Below are 24455 nucleotides of genomic sequence, written 5' to 3'. Positions count from 1 at the left end.
AAAAATAGAAATAAAAATAATAAAGATAATAAAAAGAATAATAAAATAATACTAAACATAGAAAAAGTAAAATAAAAAAGTGAAATAGATGAAGTAAAATAAAAATAGATGAAGTAAAATAAAAATAAGTAAAATAAAATAAATAAAAATAAAATATAAATAAAAGAAGGCCAATAAAAATAAAAATAAGTTAACACTGCTATAAAAAGTAGCCGAGTCTAACACTCGCTTTACTGATGCCGTGACGAAACGGACCAGCGCTGGGGTGCTGCTGGCACCCACCTGCAGAGAGGGGGGGCGGGTGGCGGACAGCCCCCGTGTATCAAATCCCCCGCCGACCTTCGCGCTTCGTTCCCTAAAAACCACCGCCCCCCCCTCCCCGCTCCTCTCCCAGCGGTGTGCCTGCGCCTTTAAATCCCAGCGGCGGAGCCAGGGAATCCCTCTCGCAGCGCGTCATCCGCGGCAAGGAAACCCGCGCTCGCGTCGTGCGACGCAAATGACCATTTTTGGCAACGTGCGACAACGGACGGGACCAAGTGGGGCGGGGGGAGGCGGGGCCTGACGGGAACCCGCCGCCGCACCGCCCCCGCCGCTCCGCCCGCCCCGCCCGGACCCGCGCTCCGCGCGGGTCCGGGAGGGGCGGGCGGAGCGGCGGGGGCGGCGCGGCGGAGGCGGGCGCCATCCCCGTCTCCCCGTCCCGCCTCCCGCCCCCCCCCCGCCCCCCCCCCGCGGCGGCGGCAGGTGGGAGGCTCCGCTCTGGCAAAGGTGGGGCCGGTGCGCCGCGGGTTTGACGTGTGCGAGTGCACATGGTGCGGCGGCGGGCGGATAATAAGCGCGTGGGTCCGGGGCGATGCCATTGCTCTGAGTCACCGCGGGTGCGCGCGGAGCTGCCGGTCGCGCTACCGGGGGAACCGCGGGGCGTAAGACCCGGTTGAGTCACCCCCGCGCCGGGAAAAGGGGCGGTTGGTGGTGGTGGGTGGAGGAGGAGGAGGAGGAAGGAGGAGGGGGGGGGGGGGGAGAAGGCGGAGGAGAACCGCTCCGCCTGCAGCCCCCGGGGCCGCGGCCGCTCCGCCGGCGGGGCGAGTCTCGCCGGGCAGCGCGGAGAGAGGACATCGGCGCCACCGCTGCCCGCAACTGCCTGCGCCTGCCTGCGCGCACGGCTCCGCTCCCGAACAGCCCTCCCGGCCCGTCCCGTCGGTGCTTCGCTGCCGCCTCAGCCTCTTTTATTATTATTATTTTTTCATTTTCTCCCCCTCTTTTTTCCCCGTTTTTCTCCTCCAAAGCCTTTTTTTTTTTCTTTTTTTTTTCTTTTTTTTCCCCCCTCCCCTCCGCTTTCCGCGGCGAGCGTTGTGAGGCGAAAGGCAGGAGCCGAAGAGGTCGGGAGGGAGAAGGGGGCGGGGAGACGGCGAGGGAGCGGCGGGTGTCGGTGCAGGAAGGCGGGGACGCGGCTCCCCCGGCCCGACCTCGGACCATGTACCAGGACTACCCCGGGAACTTCGACACCTCCTCCAGAGGCAGCAGCGGCTCCCCGGGACACCCCGAGACCTACTCCAGCGGCGCAGCCCAGCAGGTAGGGCCGGGCGCTGCCCCTCTCCCCCGGTCCCTCCGGGGGCCGCTGCCAGCGCTCCCGGCGCGGGAGTTCACCGCCACGCCCGGGGAGCGGCGCCGGCCGCGGGGGCGCAGGCGGTGCCGGGGCGCGGGCTGCCCGCAGCCGCCGTCCCGTCCCGTCCCATCGCCCCCGGCCGGGCGCCGCCGCTTCCCTCCCTTCCCTTCCCTCCCGGAGCCGGTGCCGCGACCCTTCCGGGCGGGACGCTGAGCGGAGCTCCCCGCCGGTCGGGGCCCGAGGTGCCCACCCGTGGCCGGGGGCGTCGCGGGAGGCAGCGGCCAGGCCCCGAGCGGGGACGGGCGGTGAGGCAGCTCCCGGTGGGGCCGCTCACCTCCGCCGCCCCGGCCGCGGGTAGAGCGGGGCCCGCGGGGGTCGGTGGGGGGACCCCGCCTGGTGCCGGAGCGAGCTCGCAAACCGGAGGGCTCCCCCGGGCAACTCCTCTGCCAGGCCGGTAACGCAAATCCACGGGCGCATCTGACTCTTCCTCCTTCCTGCTTTTGTTCGGGCCGGGAGCTCCTCGGCCCCTCCGCTCGCCGCCCCTTCCCGGGCGCTGCCCCGGGCTCGCTCGCAACAGTTGGGGCGTCTTCCCCGGGACTTTGGGAGGTGCCGCCTGAGTGACTTTCCAGGCGCGATTACAGCCACCTTAAACCACGCAGGGGGTGGCTTGAAGTGGGCTCTAGCTCTTCCAGCAGTCTCGGGTGGTCTCTCCGCTTCTCCCCCCCCCCCCCCCCCCCAAAGTTTAGCTCCGCGGCGGTGACGCTCTTTCTGCCTTTCCCACCGGTGGGACCCTAAGGCCGGCGGCGTGCGGCTCTGCCCTGCCCTGCCCACTCGCTGCCCGGCTGCTCCTTCGCTTCACCGGGAGCCGCTCTCCGGTGGTGATGGCTTTTTCCCGAGCGGGAGTTTCCCGGGGAGACGGCGGAGCGCTCCCCGCGCCGGCCGGCCCCACTCCCTCCCGCAGGCTCCAGCTGCCGGCCGGCGCTCGAAGAATGGGAGAGATTTCCTGTGGGAGCGGCGTGAATGCACGGACCTGAAAGCTTAGTCGGGTTTTTTTTTCCTTTTCGTTTTCCTAAGAAAACATCTCGGAATGGCTTATGTGCCTACATCGACTAAATCCACCACTTCTGGGGAAGGCATTACACAATCGGGCCAGTTATACAAACCTGGGTTATTTCATAACTTGTTTACATCAGCTGGCCCAACCTCACTCTTTTTTTGCTTTTTCAGAGTTGGGCTCCCCCCCCCCCCCTCCCCCCAATATTATTATTTCTTGTGTGGCTTGTATGAGCAAACTGGCAGCGTGAGCACATTGCTGTCTTCGCATCAAGAAGTCATAGGATCATTTAAAAAAAAAAAAAAAGAAAAAGAAAAAAAGTCCAGTCTTAAACTTTGCCAACCGTACCAGCCCGTGACATTCCTCACATTAAAGAAGTTTTACCAGAAATGACTCGCCGCCGCTCCCCGCCTGCTCCAAATGCATCTCGCTGGTGCCCTCTGCGGGCTGTGGACTGAGATTTCCAGGGATTGTAGGTCGGCTCCAGCTTATTCCCTGTGTAAATGCCAGGACAAGGTGGGGGAGCGGGAAGGGGGGCGCTGAGAAGCTGGAAACGCCCGGCAGGCTGCAAATCTTTCGCTCTCTCTTTCCTCCTCGGATTCAGCAGCTGCGCTGGATTCAAGCACTTGGTGCAGGAGGTTGTGAAACTCTGGTGCCACTTAATATTTGAGCTATCAAGGTCTGACCCGTAACTGGGTTTTCCCCTTTTCATTTTCTGGGGCTGCATGTCTTCCCCTGACAGCTGCCGTGCGTGGTGTTTGATACGGGGGCCAGAGCCCAGTTTCTAGGGTTACTATCTGGAACGGGGCTTTGCACAGGACGTCGGCTTAGCGAGAACATAAATGTTTTCTTTAAAAATCCGGGAGATTTCTCAAGGCCTTGCGCGTCGTCTTTCCCTTGATCCTTACAGATGTTGTAGATTAGGATCAAATGTAAGTGTTGCCTTTACCCTAGCAGTCGAGCTGTTCTGCTGATTCTGGTCTACAGAGATCTGCAGAGTTTTATCGCTACAGAAAATATGCATTGTAGAAATTTTTTCTTTAGTGTGTTTTTTTTTCCCAAAGCAAGAAAAGATGCATCGGTCACATGTTTAAGTGGAAACTGTGTATCTGAGCCAAAACTTTGATGCTTTTTAATTATTTTTCCCATACAACGCAGCAGTGGAACATTTTTCTTTTAAGTTGCGTGTCATGCTATTTTCCTAATCACTGACTTGCCATGTGGTAAACATAGACTTTAATGGGAAGAGTTTGTGTACTCTTTCAGATCGGTTGACTTTCCCCTCGGATATCCCAGCACTGCGTCCAGTTTTCCTTTGAGATGTTTGACACGGGAGAGCTGTCGGGGCTCTGTATTTATTATAGGATATATCCTATACACCCTATATTTGATAACTAAGTAGTTGTTAAAGATCCTCTGGGTGTTTTTTTGGTGGTTTTGCTGTTGGGTTTGTTTTTCTCACGGCCTGTTTCTAGACGCTCAGTGCTTGCAGTTACAGATGTAAGTGAAGGTCCAGAGGGGAGCAGAGATGCAATGGGGTGCAGTATAGAAACTCCTTGTTAAGATGGAGAAGGGAACCACAGAGCCAAAGCCTGAAATTTTCCCATGCTGCCTGTGCTCCAAAGTTGTGACCTGCTAACACAGCCTGTCCCTGCCCGTGGCAGGACTCGCTGGAGACTCCCTTGACTATGGATTGGGGGACGCTGCTCTCCAACCCTGCGTTTTTAAGGCAGAGCAGAGACTGACCTCAGTTCTTGGCACTCTTAATAACAGGACTCTTTCTGTTTGCTGTTTAGCTGTTGCTCTTTTTTTAATGATACCTTCATCTGAGTTGCTTGGGTCAGGAGGAGAGCGGTGGCTTCGTGGTTGAGCGCGTGCTGTGTGTGTAGCCCTGCAATCTGGCTATCGCCACATCTTTTCTGTAGCACTGTGAATTCCTCGTAGATAAGGAGAACCGAGAGCTGGCGGACAGTTGCCCCCAGGAGCCTCTCCTGGGTCAGGAGAGGAGAGCTGTGGGTGTCCTGGGTGAGGAAATGGCAGGAGGGGGTCTGGAAAGAGGAGAATCAGGGAGGCGGGTGAGGTCAGGCGGCTCTGCCAGGCTGGCGGGGGGGATCAAAGCTCTCTGAGGGGAGGAGGAATGAGGAGAGCAAACCTGGGGCTGCAGTCCGGGGAGAGGTCTGGAGCTCCAAAGCGAGGAGGCCGGTGCTCAAAGGGACTGTGCAGCGGAGGTGTCAGGGAGTTTGGGGCCTGCCACTGAAACCAGCAGCGTCCCAGGGGCCAGAGCTGATGGCCACTGGGCAGACCATGGTGGGCCAGCAGTGTATTGTCACGGCCTGGCTGATCCAGTGCAGTGTCCTAGCAGGGAAAGCGAGGTATGCGGGGAAAGCCTGGCCAGGCAGGAAGCGATGCTTGTGAAAGCCAGAGGTAGCCCGAGCACCCCGTATCTGAAGACTCAGCCTGTCACAGCAGTGTGTCCATTAATTAGTTACCTGGGTAGAAGACTGCCTTTGGAAAATACAGAATACAAATTGGGGGGAATTTTTTTAAGATTTTTTGAGGGATTAGAAAGGAAGCTGGTGACAGAGATGGAGCATGACATGGAGTCTGGTCTCTTCCTGGGTCTGCAGGCAAGCACCACAGAGCTGCCAAAAGATGCGGCTGAACTGAGCAGCTCCCCTTTGCGGTCCAGCAGACCTTCACTAGTGTTAGAAAAGGGGTCCTAGGTTAAATACAGTTGCAAGTACAGCAAGTTAAATACATTTGCAAGGCTGCAAGTGGAGGAGTCACTTTATCAATAACTTGGAGCCTGGTCTTTGTGTCAGATGCTTGTATTTTATGTGGCTGTTTTGGTGGTGGATCTGGCTCTCCCGACCTCTGATGGAAATTTTTAGCAGGTCACTGGGTGTTGGAGGCTGCAGCTGCAGTAACCGGGCACTGGCACCACTGCAGAACTGTTTGCTCTGGAATGCAAATGGTCTCTTTGCATAGTAAAGCACCAAAAGATTGTTTTGCAGCCATAGCTTTCTAATGTCCCTGCAAAGCAGGACTCTTTCTTCCCCCCCCCCCTGCTTTTTGGGTACAGGAGGGATGATGGGTAAAGGTCATGGTAGAAGACACTTGTGGAGCTGGAAGCAGAACTTGCATCCCTTGACTTGAGCACTTGTGGTTCAACTAGTCTTGCACTTCCTCCCTTCTGTGAGGTTAAGGTCCCTTTGAGTTATGGTTTTGGAGGCACCAAGGCATCCTCTCCTGTGCCGTGTGGTCACAGCCTATGCCGGGCAGAGCAAAGAGGGATTTGTGCCCATAAATTCCTCTGTAGTGTTGACAGTTTGCAGCTCTGGGCCTCTTTAGTTAATTAGGAGAGGTCACAAAGATGGCGTGCACTCTGAAATGTGGGGTGTGCTGAGGTTGTGTTGGACTCGAGCTCTAGGTGAATCTCGGAGGTTCTGGCAGGGCTTTTGCCAAGGTCTTGGTGCCAGTGTCATCCTGTCTGTGTAATTAATTCCCCCATCTGCTTAACTGGATTCTCTCCTTCCTTCTCTCGTCCTTTCTTGCTAGATGTTGAGCTGTCCAAAGCTGTAAGTCAGCATTTGTCGGTATTCAAACTGGATCTCCTGATCTCCAGGCATTGGCAGCTGGACTTCTTGTGGCTAATAATGGCCTAAAATGCTGTAGCTATCAGAATGTGAAATACTATTTGCAGTAGCCTTGGTTTAACAAAGCACTTAAGGTGCTTGACTAGGCACACCCTGAAAAGGAAATCTATGTTGAAGTGCTGTCCCTTATCTGAGACGCTTACCTGAGCTGAGGTCAGGCTGATGCAAGGGCTCTCACTTCTCTGGGAAGCTAGTTTGTGGACCCAAGAATGCGCATTTTTCGTGGGAGCATTTCAACGCTTACAAATCAGTGGTAGTGACGGCTGCTGGCCCTACAAGCCCTGTCCCTTGCTCAGGGATTGCTGGAGCAAGCACCTCTGTAAAACTGAGTCTAACCATTGAAAGCCTCCTGAAGGAGCTCAGCATAGACAAAAGCATTCTTTCTCCCCTGCTTCCCCCTCCGGGGACAAGCGATTGTTTTCCTTGCAGTTTAGTGCCAGCATATTATCCAGATGGATTTACCTCTGTCTGAAACAAGGTGTACATGTATTTTGGAGGAGATCATTACCTGCTGCCTTGGTTTTACTGCTGCCTTGTTTTGTCTAGACAGTGCAGAGAGCTGCAGGGAACTTGTCCGATCTGAATCCTAAGACCTATTTTATAGGCTGCTATTAAAATACATATCCTCGCACGTAACCATCCCGGGGCTGGGTTTCTCGCCTTGTGTGTGCGGTGAGCGCAGAACCACTGAACAAGAAGCAAGCTGCTGTTCTTGCTGTACCAAACCCTACATGGACGGAGCCCAAATTTCAGGGGAATCCTTTGGTAGAAGAAGGCTTTGCTCTGTTTGGTAATGGCATTTCAGAGCTGAAGTTTCTCTTCCTTCTCTTTGGACTGGCAGAGAAGTGTTTTTTCTAGAAACTCCTTAATTCCCCTTTTGCTCCACGCCGGAAGGAGCAGTGGGTGCAGGCAGGAGGTGGTGGTGGGGACGCTGCCCGGGAGGGGAGGCTGGCCTAGGGGATGCTGGGGAGGTGTGGGGGGGATGAGGAAGGGGGCAGGGCTGCTCTGGAGGGGAAGCTCTTGAGCCCGGTGCCTTCCCTGGGAGTGCTGCAGCTGTCGGGGGCAGCCTGGGATGCTGCAGAAGCACCGGCAGCCGGTGCTTTTGCTTCGGGTGCTGCTTTGATCCTTACTGGTGCCACTCCTGAGGGCCTAGATGGTTTCTGAGAAACCACTTATGTTCTGCTTTCATTGACGGTTTCTTCTCTTCTCTTTCTCTCTCTTTTCTCTCCTGCCTAGAAATTTCGGGTAGATATGCCAGGATCAGGCAGTGCTTTTATCCCTACGATCAACGCCATCACAACCAGCCAAGACCTGCAGTGGATGGTCCAGCCCACTGTCATCACCTCCATGTCAAGCCCTTACTCTCGTTCACACCCCTACAGCCACCCGCTGCCCCCGCTGTCTTCAGTGGCCGGACACACGGCCCTTCAGCGACCTGGTGTGATCAAAACCATCGGGACCACAGTGGGCCGGAGACGAAGAGACGAGCAGGTAACCACGGCAGGGAGAGCAGCTGGGGGTGCCTTGAAAACAAGTGTACAGAGATTTCCACTCCTACCCCGCCCTCTCTTGGGCTCTCCTGGCCCCCTCGGGGAGTGCTGAGCTCTGTCCCTTGTGCTGTACAGGTGCTGGGGTTTCTCAGGGTGACATAGGGTGTAAGCCAGAGGATTATTTTATTGCTGCTTCCTCATCATACAGCAAGACTTACCCAGCCTCCATCAACCACTTTGCACCACCGGGCTGCAGTGCAGCCCTGTTTCAAAAAGCAGGTGAAACCCTGAAGTTGAGTCCTGGGTTTCAGTTTGAGTGTCTCTGCCACTCCAGGCAGAAAGAAACCTCTGAGCAAGCAGAGGAGCTTTTATGTAGGTCCTCTAGAAATCTGACACCCAAGTTACATCAGCTGGTGTTTTATATCTGCTCTGTGGCAGCTCGCACTGCTCCAGTCTCACTTTTGGGTGATACCACGAGTACAAGCCAGCATCGTGCAGGGAGGACCAGCTTCCCTAGAGCACCTCGACTCTAAGTAGCAAGAGCCTTCTTGGATGTCTGGGGTCTAAATCCACCTTCCCACTGCAAACATGCAATCACTTGATCTCTTTACAAAGGTGAGGTGGGGATCCTATAAGCAGAGACTTTTCTGGTCCCAACCCAGTGGCATTTTCACAGCTGGGATGGGGTGGCTGCCCCGTGCTCAGCCTCCTGATGGGATTATCGAGCTGGGACCCTGGATCCTGTGCTGGGGCAGGGCACTGGACTAGATGTAGGCATCTTGTCTTCTGCAAATCCTTTCAGCCCTGTCAATCTCTTCTTAGTAAGAAACAGCCTTCTCCAGGGTTATCTGGTGAACATCTATCCACAGTGCTAGGTTGATTTCTTTTTTAAAAAAAATTCTTTTAAAAAAAAAAAAAATTAAAAAAATCTGAATCATCTACATCTCTCTGAATTGTTCCCAAGCAGCAGTTGTGTGGGTCGCTGCAGAGCAGTGTAATGAGATGCACTGCGCACCCTCAGTACATGAGCACACACTATTGCATGAGGTCTGTTTCCAATAAGACTCACCAGCCCTACTTTTACTTCCACGTCATCTGTTTTCACAATCTGATTATTTTATGTGAACTTGCTGTCTGGTTTAGACCTAAGAGCCAGGGAAGGGGTTAAAGTCACTTGTCCAGAGTGAGGCACACCTTTGTTGGGGAAGCTGGTATGGGTGCACTGAGACCCGTTTTTGGGGGGAAGGATGGGGCAGCCGTGGCGTTTCGGGTAAGTGCCACTCCTTTCCACCAGTCGGAGCTACCTCCCGATTCCCTGGGTGCAGGGCTGGTGTCCAAAGCCAGGGAAGCTCTGGAGAACTGGGGGAATAATTAGCAACAACTAATTTGTTTGACAAATGCTGCCTCTGTGTTCACAAATTGGCCGTGAAGAGATCACCATATTCTCCGCTTTATTTGTTGTTCAGAGTTATTTGCTGAAGGATGCCTGCCAAGCAATTCCTGGCCTGTGGCTTGTTTGCAAGCCGTTCACTGTGGGTCATTCAAAGCCAAGTCTTTTTTTATTAGACACGTGCTAAGGCAGTACGCGGGTGCTTTACCGTGGCTCTTTGGCTCAGGTTTCAGCTGTTGGTGCTCTGAACACCGCATCGCAGTGCCCTTTTGGAAAACATTGTGTAACGCTTTATGAAAAGAGCCTGTTTTGATGAATGTTTCTGCCAGTGAATGCACGTATTGGGCTTGGACAAGCTGCAGATAACGCGTACAGCAGGGGCATGAAGAGTGCCAAATCCAACCGCTTTCAAACAAATCCAGCAACCGCTGACAGAATATTCCTTTTTAGACCCAGTATAATGTTAAGCACATCCAGATTAGGGGCTTCAGCCCCGTCTATGAGATTTTTTGCAAAGCATAGACTCTGAGACAGTAATTTAAAAATGAGAGGGCCCTGGGAGGAGAAATTTTGGTCCCAACATTGATGTCTCTACTTCTAAAGCGTGAAAGGGCTCTTGAAAACTGTATGCAGAGGCCCCAAGTCAGTGCAGAATCTGTGTGCGGGCTTAACGCTTTGCTGTACTGCGGATACTTGTGTGCAAATACATTTTTACCCCACACACATGTGGGCTGGGAAGTGAGCAGGCAGAGCTGTAGCAAGGAGAGTGGTGCCAGCAGGGGCTCCTTACTGGGGGGCATGTGCCAAAGCCCCACCAGCTGCTGCCCAGAAGGGTGGAGGTACCTCCCGCCCTGAGATGGAGCCCTGTAATCTGCTGATGGAAGAGCTTTCAGACCCAAAACCTGTGTCCTGAAGTCCTTGTGTTGCTTGGTGTGTATCCTGGGGCTCAAGCTGTGTGCAGGTGAAATTGCAGGCACAGGCTGGGTCCTGGAAAAAAAAAAAAAAGGCAGAACTGAGTGAGGGGAATGCCCAGAGGCTGAAGTAAACTCCCCAAAACTGCAAAGATTGAAATTAAGGAAATAAAGCAAACCCAAACAAACCAGAATGAGGTTAGAGTAAAGCTACACTAAAAAGAAAATAGAGTAAAAAGGTGAATGTTTTGCTTGTGATTTGACAGATCCTGAAGATATTAAAACTGAAAGCTTTTATGAAAAGGTTTTTCTTTCCTTTCTCCACTAGCACTACGTGAGATCTGACATGTGCTTTGCAAGGGTGCTCGTTTCACTTTTGTTTGCAGTCACTGGGGCAGAGCTCCCCACAGCACACACCAGCCCAGTGAGGCTGAAGTGCAGGGCACAAGGTCGGTCCGTGGCGGAGGAGGATGCATGGCCAAGCGCCTGCTGTGGATCCCCACGGTGGTCTCTTTGCACCAGCTCCTGCATGCCGTGTGCCGCAGCGGTGAGCCAGGCCACGCTGGCACTCTTCATGCGCTGCTGTACCGGCTCCCCAGCCCTGGCAGTGGCACAAGCCTATCTGCCACTGCTGGGATTTGTAAAACCTTGTCTCAAACCCCAAAAGCTAGGCCTGACCTGACCAGATCTTGTGGGCTTCTGCTCGCTTCCTCTGGTTTCGCAAGTGTGTTGCTCGATGGGTTTCTATGGAATTGCTCCTGATTTACATCAGTGAGGATGTCAGCTGGCCTCAGGAAGCCCTTGATACCACTGGAGCTTTGCCTGCTGATGCAAGAAGCACAGTGTGTTATCTCGCTGAGTGCTTGAAAATCTGAGGTCAGATTTTTGGGTGGTATAAATCATTGTTGCTTCACGGACTTCATGGGAGCTCTGCTGATTCCCTGTCTCCCCCTCCACCCCATCCCCGACCTTCAAGCTAACAACTATTTTTGTGTGGGAAGCAGCAGATATTTTCTTTCAAGAAAGAGGCACTTACAACATCGTGCTCTGGTTTTGCTTAATGTACCACCCAAGTTGTGAAACAATCAGAGCATCTTTTATCTGTTTGGCCTTGGTGCAGATTCACTGTCCTCTTACACAATCTTCCCCCTGCTCCATCTTCTCCTCACCCTTTTGCTAAGACCCAGTGCAGGCAGAGATACTGTGTGCTTTCATCTTATGCTGACATCAGTGAAGAGGGGGAGTGCTCAGCACTCTGCTGGATCAGGCCTTTTTCCTTTGCATTGCGGTTAAATCCTCACAAACTTCAAGGAATGCCTTGCTCAGATCTGATTGTGGGTTTTCTTGGCGCTTGCCCACAGCTGTCGCCCGAGGAAGAAGAGAAGCGAAGGATCCGGAGAGAGAGGAACAAGCTGGCAGCTGCTAAGTGTCGTAACAGGCGTCGAGAGCTAACAGAGAAACTCCAGGCGGTACGTGCTCTGCATACATTTCTCCTTCCTTGTCGCCTGCCCCTCAGACCAGTTTGAAGGGCACTGCTCTCCCTCTGTTAGCATATTTGAGGAAGATGCTACAAAACACACACTGCCTTCCCCTTCCAAGGCTGCCCAGTAGCGTTGATCTTACGTCAACCGTGGTGAGGGCTCAGGCCTGGAGCTCAGAAGCCAAAATTTCCCTTCCTGACTGTTCAAAATGTCCTAGGAGCTGTCTTCCCTTCTAGCCTCCCAACTAGCATGAGTCTTCCTACCTCTGGTCTCCCTCCATGAGTGGAAATAAAGATGCTGTGTGCCTCAAAGGCAGGGTTTAAGGACAAAAGCACTGAAGATGGTAGGATCATCTGAAAGTGGTAGAAAATGATGTTATGTGTGCCTATCAAAGCTGCATCCTTTAGGCTAACTTTTCGTTGGTGGAGGTAACAGATTTCCTGCACAAAGGAAACACCACAGAAACATGTGGTCTGGTGCCACAGGGGAAATAACTAGTTAAGCTGGAGAAGGTAGGGGCGAGCACAGGAACCATGGGGTGGGTAAGGGACTGGCTGAAGAGGAGGCAAGAATGGGTTGTGTTGAAGGAGGCTGGAGGGAAGGCTCCAGTGCTCCTGCTCAAGAACCGGCCCGGGGCTGGTTTTATTCAATGATCTTAACAAGCGCAGCAGTAGCAGTGAAAGCACACCAGTGAAACATGCTGCTGACTCAAATTTGGGAGGTATTCTCAGTGTAGGGGAGGCAGGACATCCTATAGGAAGAATTTAAGGATTGTCATGACTAAAGTAACAGAAGTGAGAGGAGCACAAAGTGGAAGGTCATATCCTGAAGGACTGAGGGTGAGGTTTTTTGTGAAATGTTGAGCTCCTCACACAGGAAGGTACTAATTGATCACAGATTGACTATGAGCCATCAGTGTGGTGTGACCATGGGAAAGGTAAATGTATTAATCCTAGGATGCATCAAGACATGATCCAGTGGAGACGAAAGTGTAAGCCCTTTGTGCAAGAGTCAGGCAACTGTCAGACCTAATCTGGAACATGCACTACAGAAAGAAAATGGAAACACTTTAGAGACTGCTGTACACTACCTCTGTCTAAGTGAAAAGAAATATGACTTACCTAACACAAAAAACAATGGGAGATCTGGGTTCTCTCTGCTAAGGTGTCTGTCAGGCAGACAGCAAGAGAGGAGAGTGAAGTTGCAGTTCCAAGACAGAGTGGTAGAAGCTGTCCATGAGAAAATTAAGGCAAGTTCATGAGAAGACTATTTATAACCCTTAGATCAGTGAAGTTTGGGAATAGCCTACTGGTAGGCACATGAAACACAAGATGCTCAGGTGGCAATGACCTGGTGCCTGCTTGACGCGTGAAGAGTCTGGGGTGTATCTGCCCATGCCACGTTCCAGATGAGGAGCAGTTCCAGAGCCTCTGATATTTACTTATTTCCCTTTTGTCTGCAGGAAACTGAAGTGCTGGAGGAGGAAAAGTCAGTGCTGCAAAAGGAGATCGCTGAGCTCCAGAAGGAGAAGGAGAAGCTGGAATTTATGCTGGTGGCTCACAGCCCTGTGTGCAAAATCAGCCCTGAGGAACGTCGGAGCCCACCATCCAGCAGCCTCCAGAGCGTTCGGACTGGAGCAAGCGGAGCGGTGGTGGTGAAGCAGGAGCCTGTGGAGGAAGAGATCCCATCTTCTTCTTTGGTCCTTGACAAAGCCCAAAGGTCTGTCATCAAGCCCATCAGCATTGCTGGAGGTTTTTATGGGGAGGAGGCACTCAACACTCCCATCGTGGTGACCTCAACACCAGCCATCACTCCTGGCTCCTCCAACTTAGTGTTCACCTACCCCAACGTGTTGGATCAGGAGTCTCCTCTCTCCCCGTCCGAGTCCTGCTCCAAAGCTCACCGGAGGAGCAGCAGCAGTGGTGACCAATCTTCGGATTCCTTGAACTCTCCCACCTTGCTGGCATTGTAATCCCCCTGCGGCCCCCCATTTTGCCAGTGTGTTACATCCCCCCAGCACCATGGGGGGAGCCCCCCTCCATGGGATTAGAGACAGGCACAGGATCGTTCAAGCACAAGGGCAGCAAGAACAAGGATGGGAAAGTGCTGCAGCTCCAGGAAGGAGAGTGAGGACCAATGCCAGCTCCCTGGAGGCAGGAAACGGCAAGGGTGGGACTGACACACCAGGACTGTTTGGAGAGGGTGATGTCTCCTCTTTAGGGACTGCCTATGGAAACCTCTTCATGGCCATAGTGGACTTGGGGAGCACTCCTGGCCAGGACTGAAGGAGAGCTGCAGACAGTTGCTAGTCGTCCCTTTCCTTTGTGAATTGATCTGATCGGTTGTGCTCTGTGCTTAGATCATTCTGGTTAGTTGATCTTACAACTTCTCTTTTTCCCTCTCTCTCTCCCTCTGTGCTTATCATTTCCAATGTTGTCAATCCCATGACATTTCATCCAGTTGCTCTGAAGTCTAAAGGCTTGTTAGGATCTTTCCTCTTGGGACAGATTGCGGGAAACACATAGGGTTGCCCAGGCAGGAGGAGGTCTGGGAGAGAGGGGACCAAAAGGAGCCCAAGGGCTCAGCAGCAAGGGCAGAGCTCTTAACTCTGGCCTGGGGCACAGAGACAGCAGGAGGCTCATGCAGAAACCTTTCTTTTTTAAAATGTAGATATATTTATTCCCTTGGGCTCCTCAAAAAACAAGTTAGCATCTCAGGGCCAAAGTAACATCATAAAACCTGCTGGGCTGGAACTTACCAGTGTCTTTGGCAGGGTTTTACCCCAGTTTGGTGGATATCAAATCTGCTGCTTGTTGTTTACTTTTCCTGGGCTGCCCGCTGTCTAGGGAGTATTGCATCTTCCTCCCCATCAGGACTCCTGACTCAGAGGCTGATCTCTTCCTGTTAGTAAATCTTCCCCTTGGCCATATTTTCAGAACACGCTACCAAAAAAGAGGTGGCACCACGTGCCTATAAATCGAGGCTGGAGACTGGCAGCGGATAAGAGGGTGAAACTAGCTGGCTGTACCCTTGCTGACTTTTTAATTGTTGGGAAACAAAGCAGCATGCATCCACCCGTTGATACTAGCGGGTACTGTTTGTTCAGATTCCCAATTTCCAAGCTTGGGGGGAAAGCAGTGGTCCAGCCTCCAACCTAGCACAGGCTACAAGGTGCTCCTGTCCAGGCAGGAGTGGCACGGTTGAAGTGATGACCTGTTTGAACTAGAACAGAGCTTCTGATAACCTCTGGTTATGAATGACAAATTGACAGTGGAGGAAAATGGATTACCATTATTTGCACCTTGGTCTTTGGCTTCTGTTTTTTTGGTTTTTTTTTTTTTTTTTTTTTTTTGCATTGTAATTGATCTGGTTTTGTTGGGGTTGATCGGCCTGAAGATAAAAAACAAATCAAAGGGCTCTTCCCCTAGCCCTGGGTCCTTGTCTTCTCCACCCTGTGGGCTTGGCTGCTACTACTAAGTGCTCACAGAGGGCACAAGCTTTCCAGTGCTGATGTTCGCTACTGAAAACAGTAAGGTGTGTAACTTATCCCCGCTTGGAGCCGAGTTCAATTCCTGTTGATGTCAAGGCACTGACAAACCATGACCATGTGCGCAGTAGGATTGCCCAGCTTGCCAGCTAAGCTGCTTAGGGGATAGCTCTTTGGTCCTGTCTGTTGAAGCTGTGGTGGCAGCTGTTTATTTTGGTGTGAGATTTTCTTGTTCTTTTATTATTAATTTTTTTTTAAATCAACTGAAACCAGGGTATTTCTTGGTCAGGCTGGACCTGGAGAAATGCAATATGCGATTATAGGGTCAGTCCTGTGAGATGCTAAACTGTTGCATTCCTCACCAACTCCACTGGGAATTAATAGGGTTCAGTCTTATGGGACCAGAACTTTACTCAGCAGGGCTGGCTTCCCTCAAACCCTGGCCACTGCCCATTCCTTGAATCATTTCAAAGGGACACTACTTTGGCTCTAAAGGTAGGCTTTGCTTTTTTACTATTACTGTTATTTTTAAACCCAGGTATTTACCAAACCTGCCAGAAATAGAACGATAGGAGTGATCTTTTTGCTTCATAAAGCTGATTGTGGTTCAGGCTTTTTCTTTATTGCTAAACACTTCCATCATTATACTAGTGCTAGAGGTTTCAAATTGAGCTTACACAATAAGTAAAATTAATAAAGGAGTTCTCTTGTCCTTACATGAACATCAAAACTTCCTTTTTAATAAAGTAGACCTTAAATTTCCCATAGTTAGCACAGAGCATCCTGTTTTCCTAGGGTTTTATGTAGATGATATCACTTTAGGTGAAACTGCTGCTTCTCTAACAGTCTCCATTTTGCCAGATGCTTGTTTGGGCTAGTCTGGATTGAGAATCTAAAACTGTTCAATAAAATGTCTCTGCATGTCACTTCCATATCCATTTTTGCAGAATACAACATTGACAAATGATGAATCCTAAAGTGATGCACCTACTTTTGAGGCCAGCTGACCAGGATCACTGTCTCCCAGAGGATCAGGAGCATTCCTGCTAGGGCTTTCAGGAAGTCAGGTGCCTCCTCAAACCTGAGTAAGCTTAACTCCTAGTGGAACAACAAAAACATACCTTTGCTTTTGCTCACTGAATCGTTGCCAAAAGGAGCTGCAGCTGGCCCTTGCCTGCTGCCTTGTCATTGACCTTCTCAGAGACAGAACAGGACAGTCCCCTTTGTCTGTCCTGTGATACTGACAGGAGCCATGTGAAACTGCCCAGAAAAGAGGATTATTTTCTACTATCTGGAAAAAAGCCCCAAATACCTTGTGCCTGCCCATTTTGTCCCTCAGATCTCTCAGAGAATGTCCAGTGTTGGGATCGCTGGTCTCCTGCCTTTTGTATTTTGTGAATCAGCCTGCCTTTTGGTTAGTCTCTAGCAGACAGGTACAACTTGAGCTCTGCTGCTGTTTTGGTCTGGCCCTGCGTTATTCTTTTCAGATTTACTGGTGTGCTTTTTAGGAATTGACTGTCCTCCCTATCCCCAAAATGGTATTTTCTATGAGTACCTTCCCTGCCAATTTCTAAATGTAGCGTCTCTGTGTTCTGCATGTAATGGGGATGCAAGAGCTGTTATAACTAGTGTCTGACCAAGAGTTGTTGAAGTCAATAGAAAAAGGCCCAGGGAATTTCAGCGGGTATTGGGTCAACCCCATAGTGACTGGCCCAACAAAGACTCTAATTACATCTTAAATTAATCAGTGCCAAACTGGGAGGAGCAGTAGCAGCTGCATTGAAGGAAACATTCAGCTTCCAGATGATGTTTGCCATTCCAGTTTTGCTCTCATTCCTCCTTCTCCCTTCCCAGTTGTGGCATTGCCTTCATCCATTCCTTTCTTGTAGGTGTGGAGACTGGGTAAGTCTCAAACTGCTTGTGGTGTGATGGGATTTGGGACCAACATGCTGGGGACAGTAGCTCTCTGTTGTGTTTTTATAATTATTATTTAAATGATCTATTTAGTTCATCTGAACCTTTAATTTTGCTGCTTACTGTATGTAGGATCCACCTGGCCTTCATCCTAAATGGAAAAAAAAAAAAAAAACCAACCAAAATTAAAACAAACCTAAGACACCCCCCTCCTCCCTGGTACCTTATTATTTATTGGAAGGCAGCCATCTTGTGCCTGCTCCAGCAGATCTGCCCGCCATTAATTTAACATCCTCCCAACTCACATTCCTGGTGTTTGGTTATTGCTTCTTTTTTTTTTTTCTTTTTGTTGTTGGGGTTTTGTTTGGTTTTTTTCATTCTAAAACAGACTTCTGAAATGTAAGAAATCTTATGACACTTACAAGTTCATTTTCATAAGGAAGGCCAAGTCAAGCATTTTAAGAGGTGGGGGGAACAATCTACATTTTATTTCTTATTTATTTATCATGTTTACATCTTTTTTTCTGTTCAAGACTTGGATATAATAAAGAAAGCATTAAAAATACTCCTATTTTCTTCTTTTTTTAGGCTAATAATTTCTTTTTGATTCTTTAAATAAAAGATTCTGGGTTTTGTTGTTGTCTGTATAAAATGTAAAAAGAGATATGTTTCTAAAGATGCATTATCATTCCTCTGTGAACAGTAGGTGGAGTTGAGGACAAATCTCAGAATACAAGATAATAATAAAATCCCATCCTGTTTTACCTAATTGTTCCCTTCCTATCCTGTATGATTAAAGGGTTATTCCACTTTCTTGTTTGTGGTTACTTGATATTAAAACCATATTAAAATGTGTAGAAAATAGGTATCCAATTGTTTTTGCTCAGTGAGAGGATAAACTGTTGTATATATCTTGATATACTGTGTAGTTCAAAGTAACATCAATAAGGGATAGTGCATCTTTATTAGAGCGATAAGTTACTCGTGTCACTAAAGTCTACTTTAAGATCCTCAGATACAGAAAGGGCCTGATTCTGATTCCACTCTCCTGGAGGCAATTTGAAAGCATCAGTAGCTTTTTGCTGCTGCAAAGTGGGTGTCAGAGGTGGAATCAAGCCCCAGAGATTAATAGGCGATTATGAGGATTATCGAAGGTTTGGGGGCACCATTATCTTTTTTTTTTTCCTCAAGAGTTTTAGATCATGGTTTTTCTTTTTTTTTTTTTTTTTTTTCTTTGTCTGTGGTGAAATAGTTTCTGCCAAGGAGGTTCTTAAAGGTGACTGCTGAATTGGGACCCTTCTTTGCTCATCGTGATCTTGATATTGTTCTTGCAGTCCTGGAGAATCTCAGCTCTGAGGCATTCTCTCTGGTGTTGTCTCTCTTATGTTCTCGTTATTTTACTGAATTACAGGCCTACAGTATTTGCACTAAAACAAAAAGCTTGTTAGAGAAAGCTTGCTGCTATGAAAGAAAGAACATATTAAAATGGTTTTGCTTTTACAATTTTAACTGAGTAGCATTTTGTAGAATAAAATCAATTTAGACTGAAAAGAAAAAATGACTTTTCTTTTTTCCTCTGCACCTTCCCTCCCCTACTCCTTTCTTCTCCTCCCATTCCTCCGTGGTGTGATGTTCCCCTCTTCTCCTTTGGTGCTCAGTTGTAATGATTGGCTGTATTGTTGACTATGCTGCTGAGTTATGACACTTGTAAATCTTGTTTTAATGACATTGTGGACACTCTTTTGTATAGCAAGAGCTAACTGGAGTTCTCTCTCTGTTAATTGAAGTAATTAAAAAGCTCCCTTTGCCATGAACAATTAAAAGCTTGCATGTTCCTTCAATATGAACAAATGGGTACAGCATTGCCAGGTGGCCGGTGGTAGCACATCTCAGGGCTTCTTTCATTACAGCACCTGTAATCCAGACAGCTGTTATCTGCAACAATGGTAAATGGGGCAGAGGGTAGCAGAGCAGACCACCTGTGCTAAATGGCAAATAATGCATTAATCCTTTCATTTTGGCTTCAAAAAGAAAGGGATAGAGTTAGAAAATATGTGCTGAGGTGACTTTACTTTCCTCAGCCAGAAGGACTCAAAGCTCCTGCTCTGAAAACGTGGGTTGGAGAACATGGTTTCTTCACTGGCAGTAAGGAGGAGGTTAAGATGGGATTCCCTTGCTCACCTGGGAAAAGCTGCAGCCTCTGGAGTGGAAGGAACCCAGATATACCATCTTAGGAGTGGAGGATGTCCTTTTCAAGTTAAAAGAGAAACAGTGGTGGGGAGGAGATGTTAGGTGAGTCATGGCTAGCCAAGCTGGCACCAGGCCAAGCTGCTCCTTACTCATGGGTTTCCTCAGGAGTAATGTCTGCTTTGGCTTCCTGCTGGTCTCCATCCCTCTTTTTTTTTTTTTTTTTTTAACCCCTGTGTTCTCACAGTGCCATGGGGAAGGATATGAGAGATGTCAGAGTGAGTTATGTGGCTGGTGTATGAAAATATTTGTGAAGTCATGGGGAATGCTGAAGATATCAGTCACCAGAACAGGGAATACATGCACATGCCTGTGTGAAGTGAGTTCAGCAGTCAGGAATCCATATTGTAGGAAAGTTGACACAAAGTCAGCATAGGAGGGTTTGGGCTGTAGAACTGGGGCCAGCTTTAGGGTGTCTCACAGAGTCAAGGATGACACAGGGGGTGATGGAGAGCCTTTGGGAAGCTTTCTCTAAATGCACTCATCCTGGTGGGGCTAAAGGAGAAAGCAGTTATTCTGAGGGGCATGGCAATTATAAGCGAATATGTTGAAGGACCCAAGAGCAGCATCACTTAATATCTATCTCTACAGGGCCTCAGGCATGGGGGAGTCCCCATTTGATCTCCTACTGCACACAAGCTTTGTCTAAGGGGAGTGCCTCCAGGATTTCCTGCCTCACGAAGGGCTTTCCCATTACGCCGGTGCACAGAGGCATCCAGCCTTGATTTTTGTCAAACCGGCTCCTTTGGCAGCGTATCCCCCCTCCGCCCCCTCCCAAAAAAAAAGGATAACAGGAGGATACGTTCTTGCTTGCCTCCTGCCAACCTGAAGTCCTCCCTAAGCTTCGGGTTGCTGACAGCACCCTTTGAGCAGCCTTAATGTTGCTTGTCTGCAAACGCTGGTTGTGAGGCTAAGTCTCCCACCTGATTTCCTCCCCGCGCTGCCTGGTTGTGGCTGCCTTTTATCATCTTTAGCTCACAGACACTGGAATGTCCACAGCAGTTACTATAATTTGGTTTTGAAGGATGAAATTACACAGCAGAGCAAACTCTTTTCCACCAGTCTTCTAGCGGTGGGAGGCCATATTCTACCACACTGACATGGAAACTGTGTTTTTCCTGACATCCTCATCTTGTTTTAGATCTCCACTTCACATGGGGAATTTCCCCTTCTGCTGAAACAGGCTCATCCCCCCTCCACCCTGCAATGCCCAGACCTTGTCATGTAAGTGAGGCATCTGCGTGTTAACATGGGGTGGGCAGTGTCATGCTGGAACAGAGATCACCCGTTCCTTTTGCAAAGAAAGGATGCGAGAGGCATCTGCACCAAAAACTCTTCCATCAGGATCAGTAGACATCCTAATGATGTCTTTAGTCTGTACAAGAATTGAGAGGCTCCCAATTCTCTTTTGCCTGTCCCCTTCCCATGATGCAAGACTCATCTCTAGACTTTCCTCACAGTCACATTTCTTAGTGAAGTACCAAGAAGAGGTTCATCTCTCTAGGCAGCATGTGCGGGTAGCCTGGTCTTCTTACATATTCAGTGGAGGGAAGACCCTACCTGGGGCAGAGCTTTTGTGGCAAGAAAAAGCCCAGAGGGGTGACCCAAATATATCTTGCCAGAGATGGCAAGTTGCCAGATGGTGGCTTTTGGTGAAATTTTTTTTTTTTTTTTTTTTTTACTTTTTTAACTTGATCTAGAATCTTTAGGAGCAGCTACAGGAACACTGTAGAAATTCTGCAGCCAATGGAAAGAATAAGCATGTGCTAAACCTGAAGAAAGCTTAATGGCAAGCAGAGCTGGAGTGGGAGTGTGGGGGAAAGGAGAGCATCCAGAATGCTGGTTTGAAGTGATGTTTCCACTGTCATGTGGGAAGGATGTGACAGAGGAAAACTGTGACACGGTTATTGCATCAGATACCCCAAAGTGGAACAAATGATACATTTTTTTTAAAAAAACACACCACCTTATGGTCCTACTCCTACTGATGTCTATGACCTGATCCCCCTGAAGTTTCATGTTGTCATAACAAGTTCTTGATTCAGTTGAAGGGGTCCAGTGTTTTCAGCTCTGTCTCATGTGGCACAAGTAAGGACCCCATTTAGCAGTTCTTGGCCACTGTCAGTACAAGGAGCAGTACAGATGGACTACCAACCAGGGTGGAAGTTGCTAGCGCCCTCTCATAAGGCTGAGATTTGAAAAGTTTTTCATGCGTGTTCCAGCATAGTCAGATCCAAGACACCTCAGGAAGATTCTCCTTGATGAAGACAGGGCAAGGCTGGGAGGCCGAGAGCGCTGGGATTGTTTGGCTTTGACAAAAGAAAGCTTGGGGAGGATCTTACCAAAGTGTTTAAATACCTGAGGGTAGGGAGCAAAGGAGAAGCAATCAGGCTCTTCCTAGCAGTACTAATTGACAGGATGAGAGGCAATGGTCACAAATTGCAATAGAGGACATGAAAAAAACTTTTTCACTGTAAAGGTGGTCAAACATTGACAGAGGTTGCCCAGGGAAGTTTGTAGAGTCTCCATCCTTGGAGACATTCAAAACCTGGCTGGACATGTGTCTGAGCAATCTGCTTGAACTGACCCTGCTTGAACAGAGAGGAGGACTAGACACTCTTCAGTGGTGCCTACCAGCCTCAACCATTCTGCCTTTCTGTTTTTGATTCCATAGTCCAGAAGGAGTATATTGTGAGCATATTTCTTTCTCCTTGTAGCGCTATCTAATTTGAACTCCAAAATTCCTCTGTACTAAATATCAGCTTTTTTGATGCTGGCTAGGCTAGGTCAAACAGATAAGGACTAAGCTGGGAGGAGGATATCATGGCAGACAAGAATGTAAACTGTTCAGCTCGCCTCAGTGTGAGTCTCAGATTTCCCTGTTCATTTTGCATGCTCCATTCCACAGACTAGCGTGGGGGAAGAGAGGGAGACAGGCCTTACATGGCCGTAATCTAGAGCCTGCATCCCACAAATGACTGTACAGCTCTGCAAGATCACAGGCAGTGCCAGGAACTGTTGCCTACTTGCCTTTTGCAGACTCTCCTACCATTTTTCATCTCTCAGGCAGAAGTTGTTTTTCAAGTTCCCTGGAAAGGTAAATATGGATCTGCAGCTGGTGATCCTAGGTGAGCTCATGGGTCAGGCACAATCCATCAACTGAGCACAGACTCTCCCCCTGGCCCCCCACCTCCTTTCTGTAACCCTAATTGGACTCCCAGACTTGGGCAAATTGATTAGTAGCTCCCAGTGGTGACACACACTCATGCTGGTGATTACTGATGTGAGCAGCCACAGGAGGAGATGATGCTGGTTTTGGGCAAAGGGAATAAATAGGTCAGTTCTTTTCCTTTGGGTAGCTCGAGTTATTCAAGCACTGGATGCTCTAATTCACCTAATTCCTATTTCAATTGCTTACATCATAGTAGTACTCTGAAATGCACTTAACTTAGTTTTGAAACTGTTTATCTCATGTTAATGAGGGTAGAGCAGCAGACGCCAGCCTGTGGGCTTAAAAGAAAAGTTACATGCCAGAGGCCCCTGAATGTCTCCAGTAATCTAGGGGGAAAGGTGAGCTCATGATCACTCCACAGCTCAGATCACCCTGTGGTCTAGCCAGGCACAGCCCTGCTTCGACCCCTCAAAGCCAGGGCTTAGGGCAGGGCATCAGCACCAGCACTGACCAGCACCAGAGCCTCACACAGCAGGAGTCAGTCACTGTAGCCTTCATTCTAGGCCGATGCTGACTTAAAGGGCTGCAACCCTCTGCTCCTCCCTGGCTGCTACATACAGGTCACGGGGGGTGATGGGAGACATTAGTTGCCTTTTGTAGCCTCCAATTGAACATTATGTTTATGAGCCACAAGGACTGTGATTAAATCTCTAATCTGAGCAATGTTCTGAGGCCATACTGGTATCTTAACCTTCTCCACTTCTGGCAGCTGAAGAAATGAAGATCTGCCCTGTGACACTGTCTGTGGTGAAAGGGAGGGAATAGGAAATGAGAGTGACGCCTTTGGTACATCAGCTTCAGGTGCTTCCCTTGACCTTGTGCATGCTCTTCTGTCGGCACCTGTGGCTGGGATGGGTGCTCATCCTGGAGTGATGCTCTTCCTTCCCGCTGCTTTTGTTGTCCTGGTGGAGGTGGGGAGTTTGCTGAAGCCACAGTCACACCTGGCCAGGCCTTCCCCAGACAGCTGCAAGGAGCAAGGTTGTGCTGTGGTGGCACAGAGCAGAAGGAGCTGTACAGTGAAGGTCTTGGCAACTCGAGGTCCTCCAAGATGCACCTTGACTGTAGGAGGTCCCTGATTGCATGAATTTGCCTGGCCTAAGGGGCTGGAGGAAGGACGGTCCCAGGGTTCACTGCCTTGGCAGAGTAGGTCTATCCTCCACCCGTGGTGACTGTCTGATCCCTATTTTGATTTTGTTTTCTCACTTGACTCCAACTCTTAATTTCTCTGTGCAGCTGCTGCCATTGCTCCATTCTCCAGGAGCAGCAGCTACTTCACAGGCGTGTTTCTGGTGGCGGGGAGGGAGGAAGACTGTTTCCACCATGGGGCTGTGTGAAGGGCTGAATCCTGTGACCCTGTGTTACAGGGAAGAAAGCCATTACTAATCCCTACCCGTACAGCGGCTCCACCTGCCCAGCAGGATCAATGGCGCCATCTCAGCCCCATTATGTTGACTCTGAATCAGTGAGGAACGCCAAGGAGCTGGGAGGAGAGGGCTCCTCCCTGTGTGGGGTACTACTGCCTGCCTGGGACAGTCAGGTCCTCCTTTCCTCCCCCCTGATTTTGAAGGAGGTGGCAAACTGCTCAGTGGTGCTTATGTCCACAGGCTAGCCCAGACCCTAGAGGAGGACAGGCAGGGCAGAGACCCTGCCAGAATGCGTGCCAGGCTCGCCAGCCCCAGGAGCGTGGGGCAAGCACGGTTGCTGTGCGTCCTCTCTGCTGAGGCCAACCAGTTCTGCTGGCAGGTAGAGGCAGGGGTGGATCTTGGAGCCGTTTCCAGGGAGCGGGCTGGCATTGGGGAAAGCAGGGAGGCTACAGCTGTGTCCTTGCCCCCATGGTCACACAAAGTTGGGGGTCCAGTATTTTAAAAAGGATCTCGGTGAGAACTCGCCCACCCATCCCTGTGCTGCTTGCAAAGACGAAGGGAGACAGCTTTTCAGACTATACCATTTAAGGAGTTCCTCAGCTTAGTGAACCTCGGCTGACCTCAGG

At 49.9% G+C, this 24455-nt stretch overlaps 1 protein-coding gene across 1 annotated transcript; it reads left to right on the top strand.

Moving 5' to 3' along the window:
• The first annotated feature begins 827 nt into the window (after positions 1-827).
• On the top strand, positions 828-18809 carry FOSL2 (FOS like 2, AP-1 transcription factor subunit). The gene is made up of 4 exons (XM_074818093.1): positions 828-1570; positions 7550-7804; positions 11466-11573; positions 13048-18809. The coding sequence occupies exons 1-4, from the start codon at positions 1472-1474 to the stop codon at positions 13555-13557; spliced, it is 972 nt and encodes a 323-aa protein (XP_074674194.1). The 5' UTR covers positions 828-1471; the 3' UTR covers positions 13558-18809.
• Positions 18810-24455: the final 5646 nt, after the last annotated feature.

The sequence above is a fragment of the Strix aluco genome, chromosome 3 (genome assembly GCF_031877795.1).
Source record: "Strix aluco isolate bStrAlu1 chromosome 3, bStrAlu1.hap1, whole genome shotgun sequence".
Taxonomy (NCBI): Eukaryota; Metazoa; Chordata; class Aves; order Strigiformes; family Strigidae; genus Strix; species Strix aluco.
This window is presented reverse-complemented; position numbering and strand designations above follow the sequence as displayed.

Coding starts and splice junctions, on each gene's coding strand:
- FOSL2 (XM_074818093.1), top strand. CDS start 1,472: ATGTACCAGGACTACCCCGGGAACTTCGACACCTCCTCCAGAGGCAGC. Junction 7,805..11,465: donor GGAGACGAAGAGACGAGCAG/GTAACCACGGCA, acceptor GCTTGCCCACAG/CTGTCGCCCGAGGAAGAAGA. Junction 11,574..13,047: donor TAACAGAGAAACTCCAGGCG/GTACGTGCTCTG, acceptor TTTTGTCTGCAG/GAAACTGAAGTGCTGGAGGA.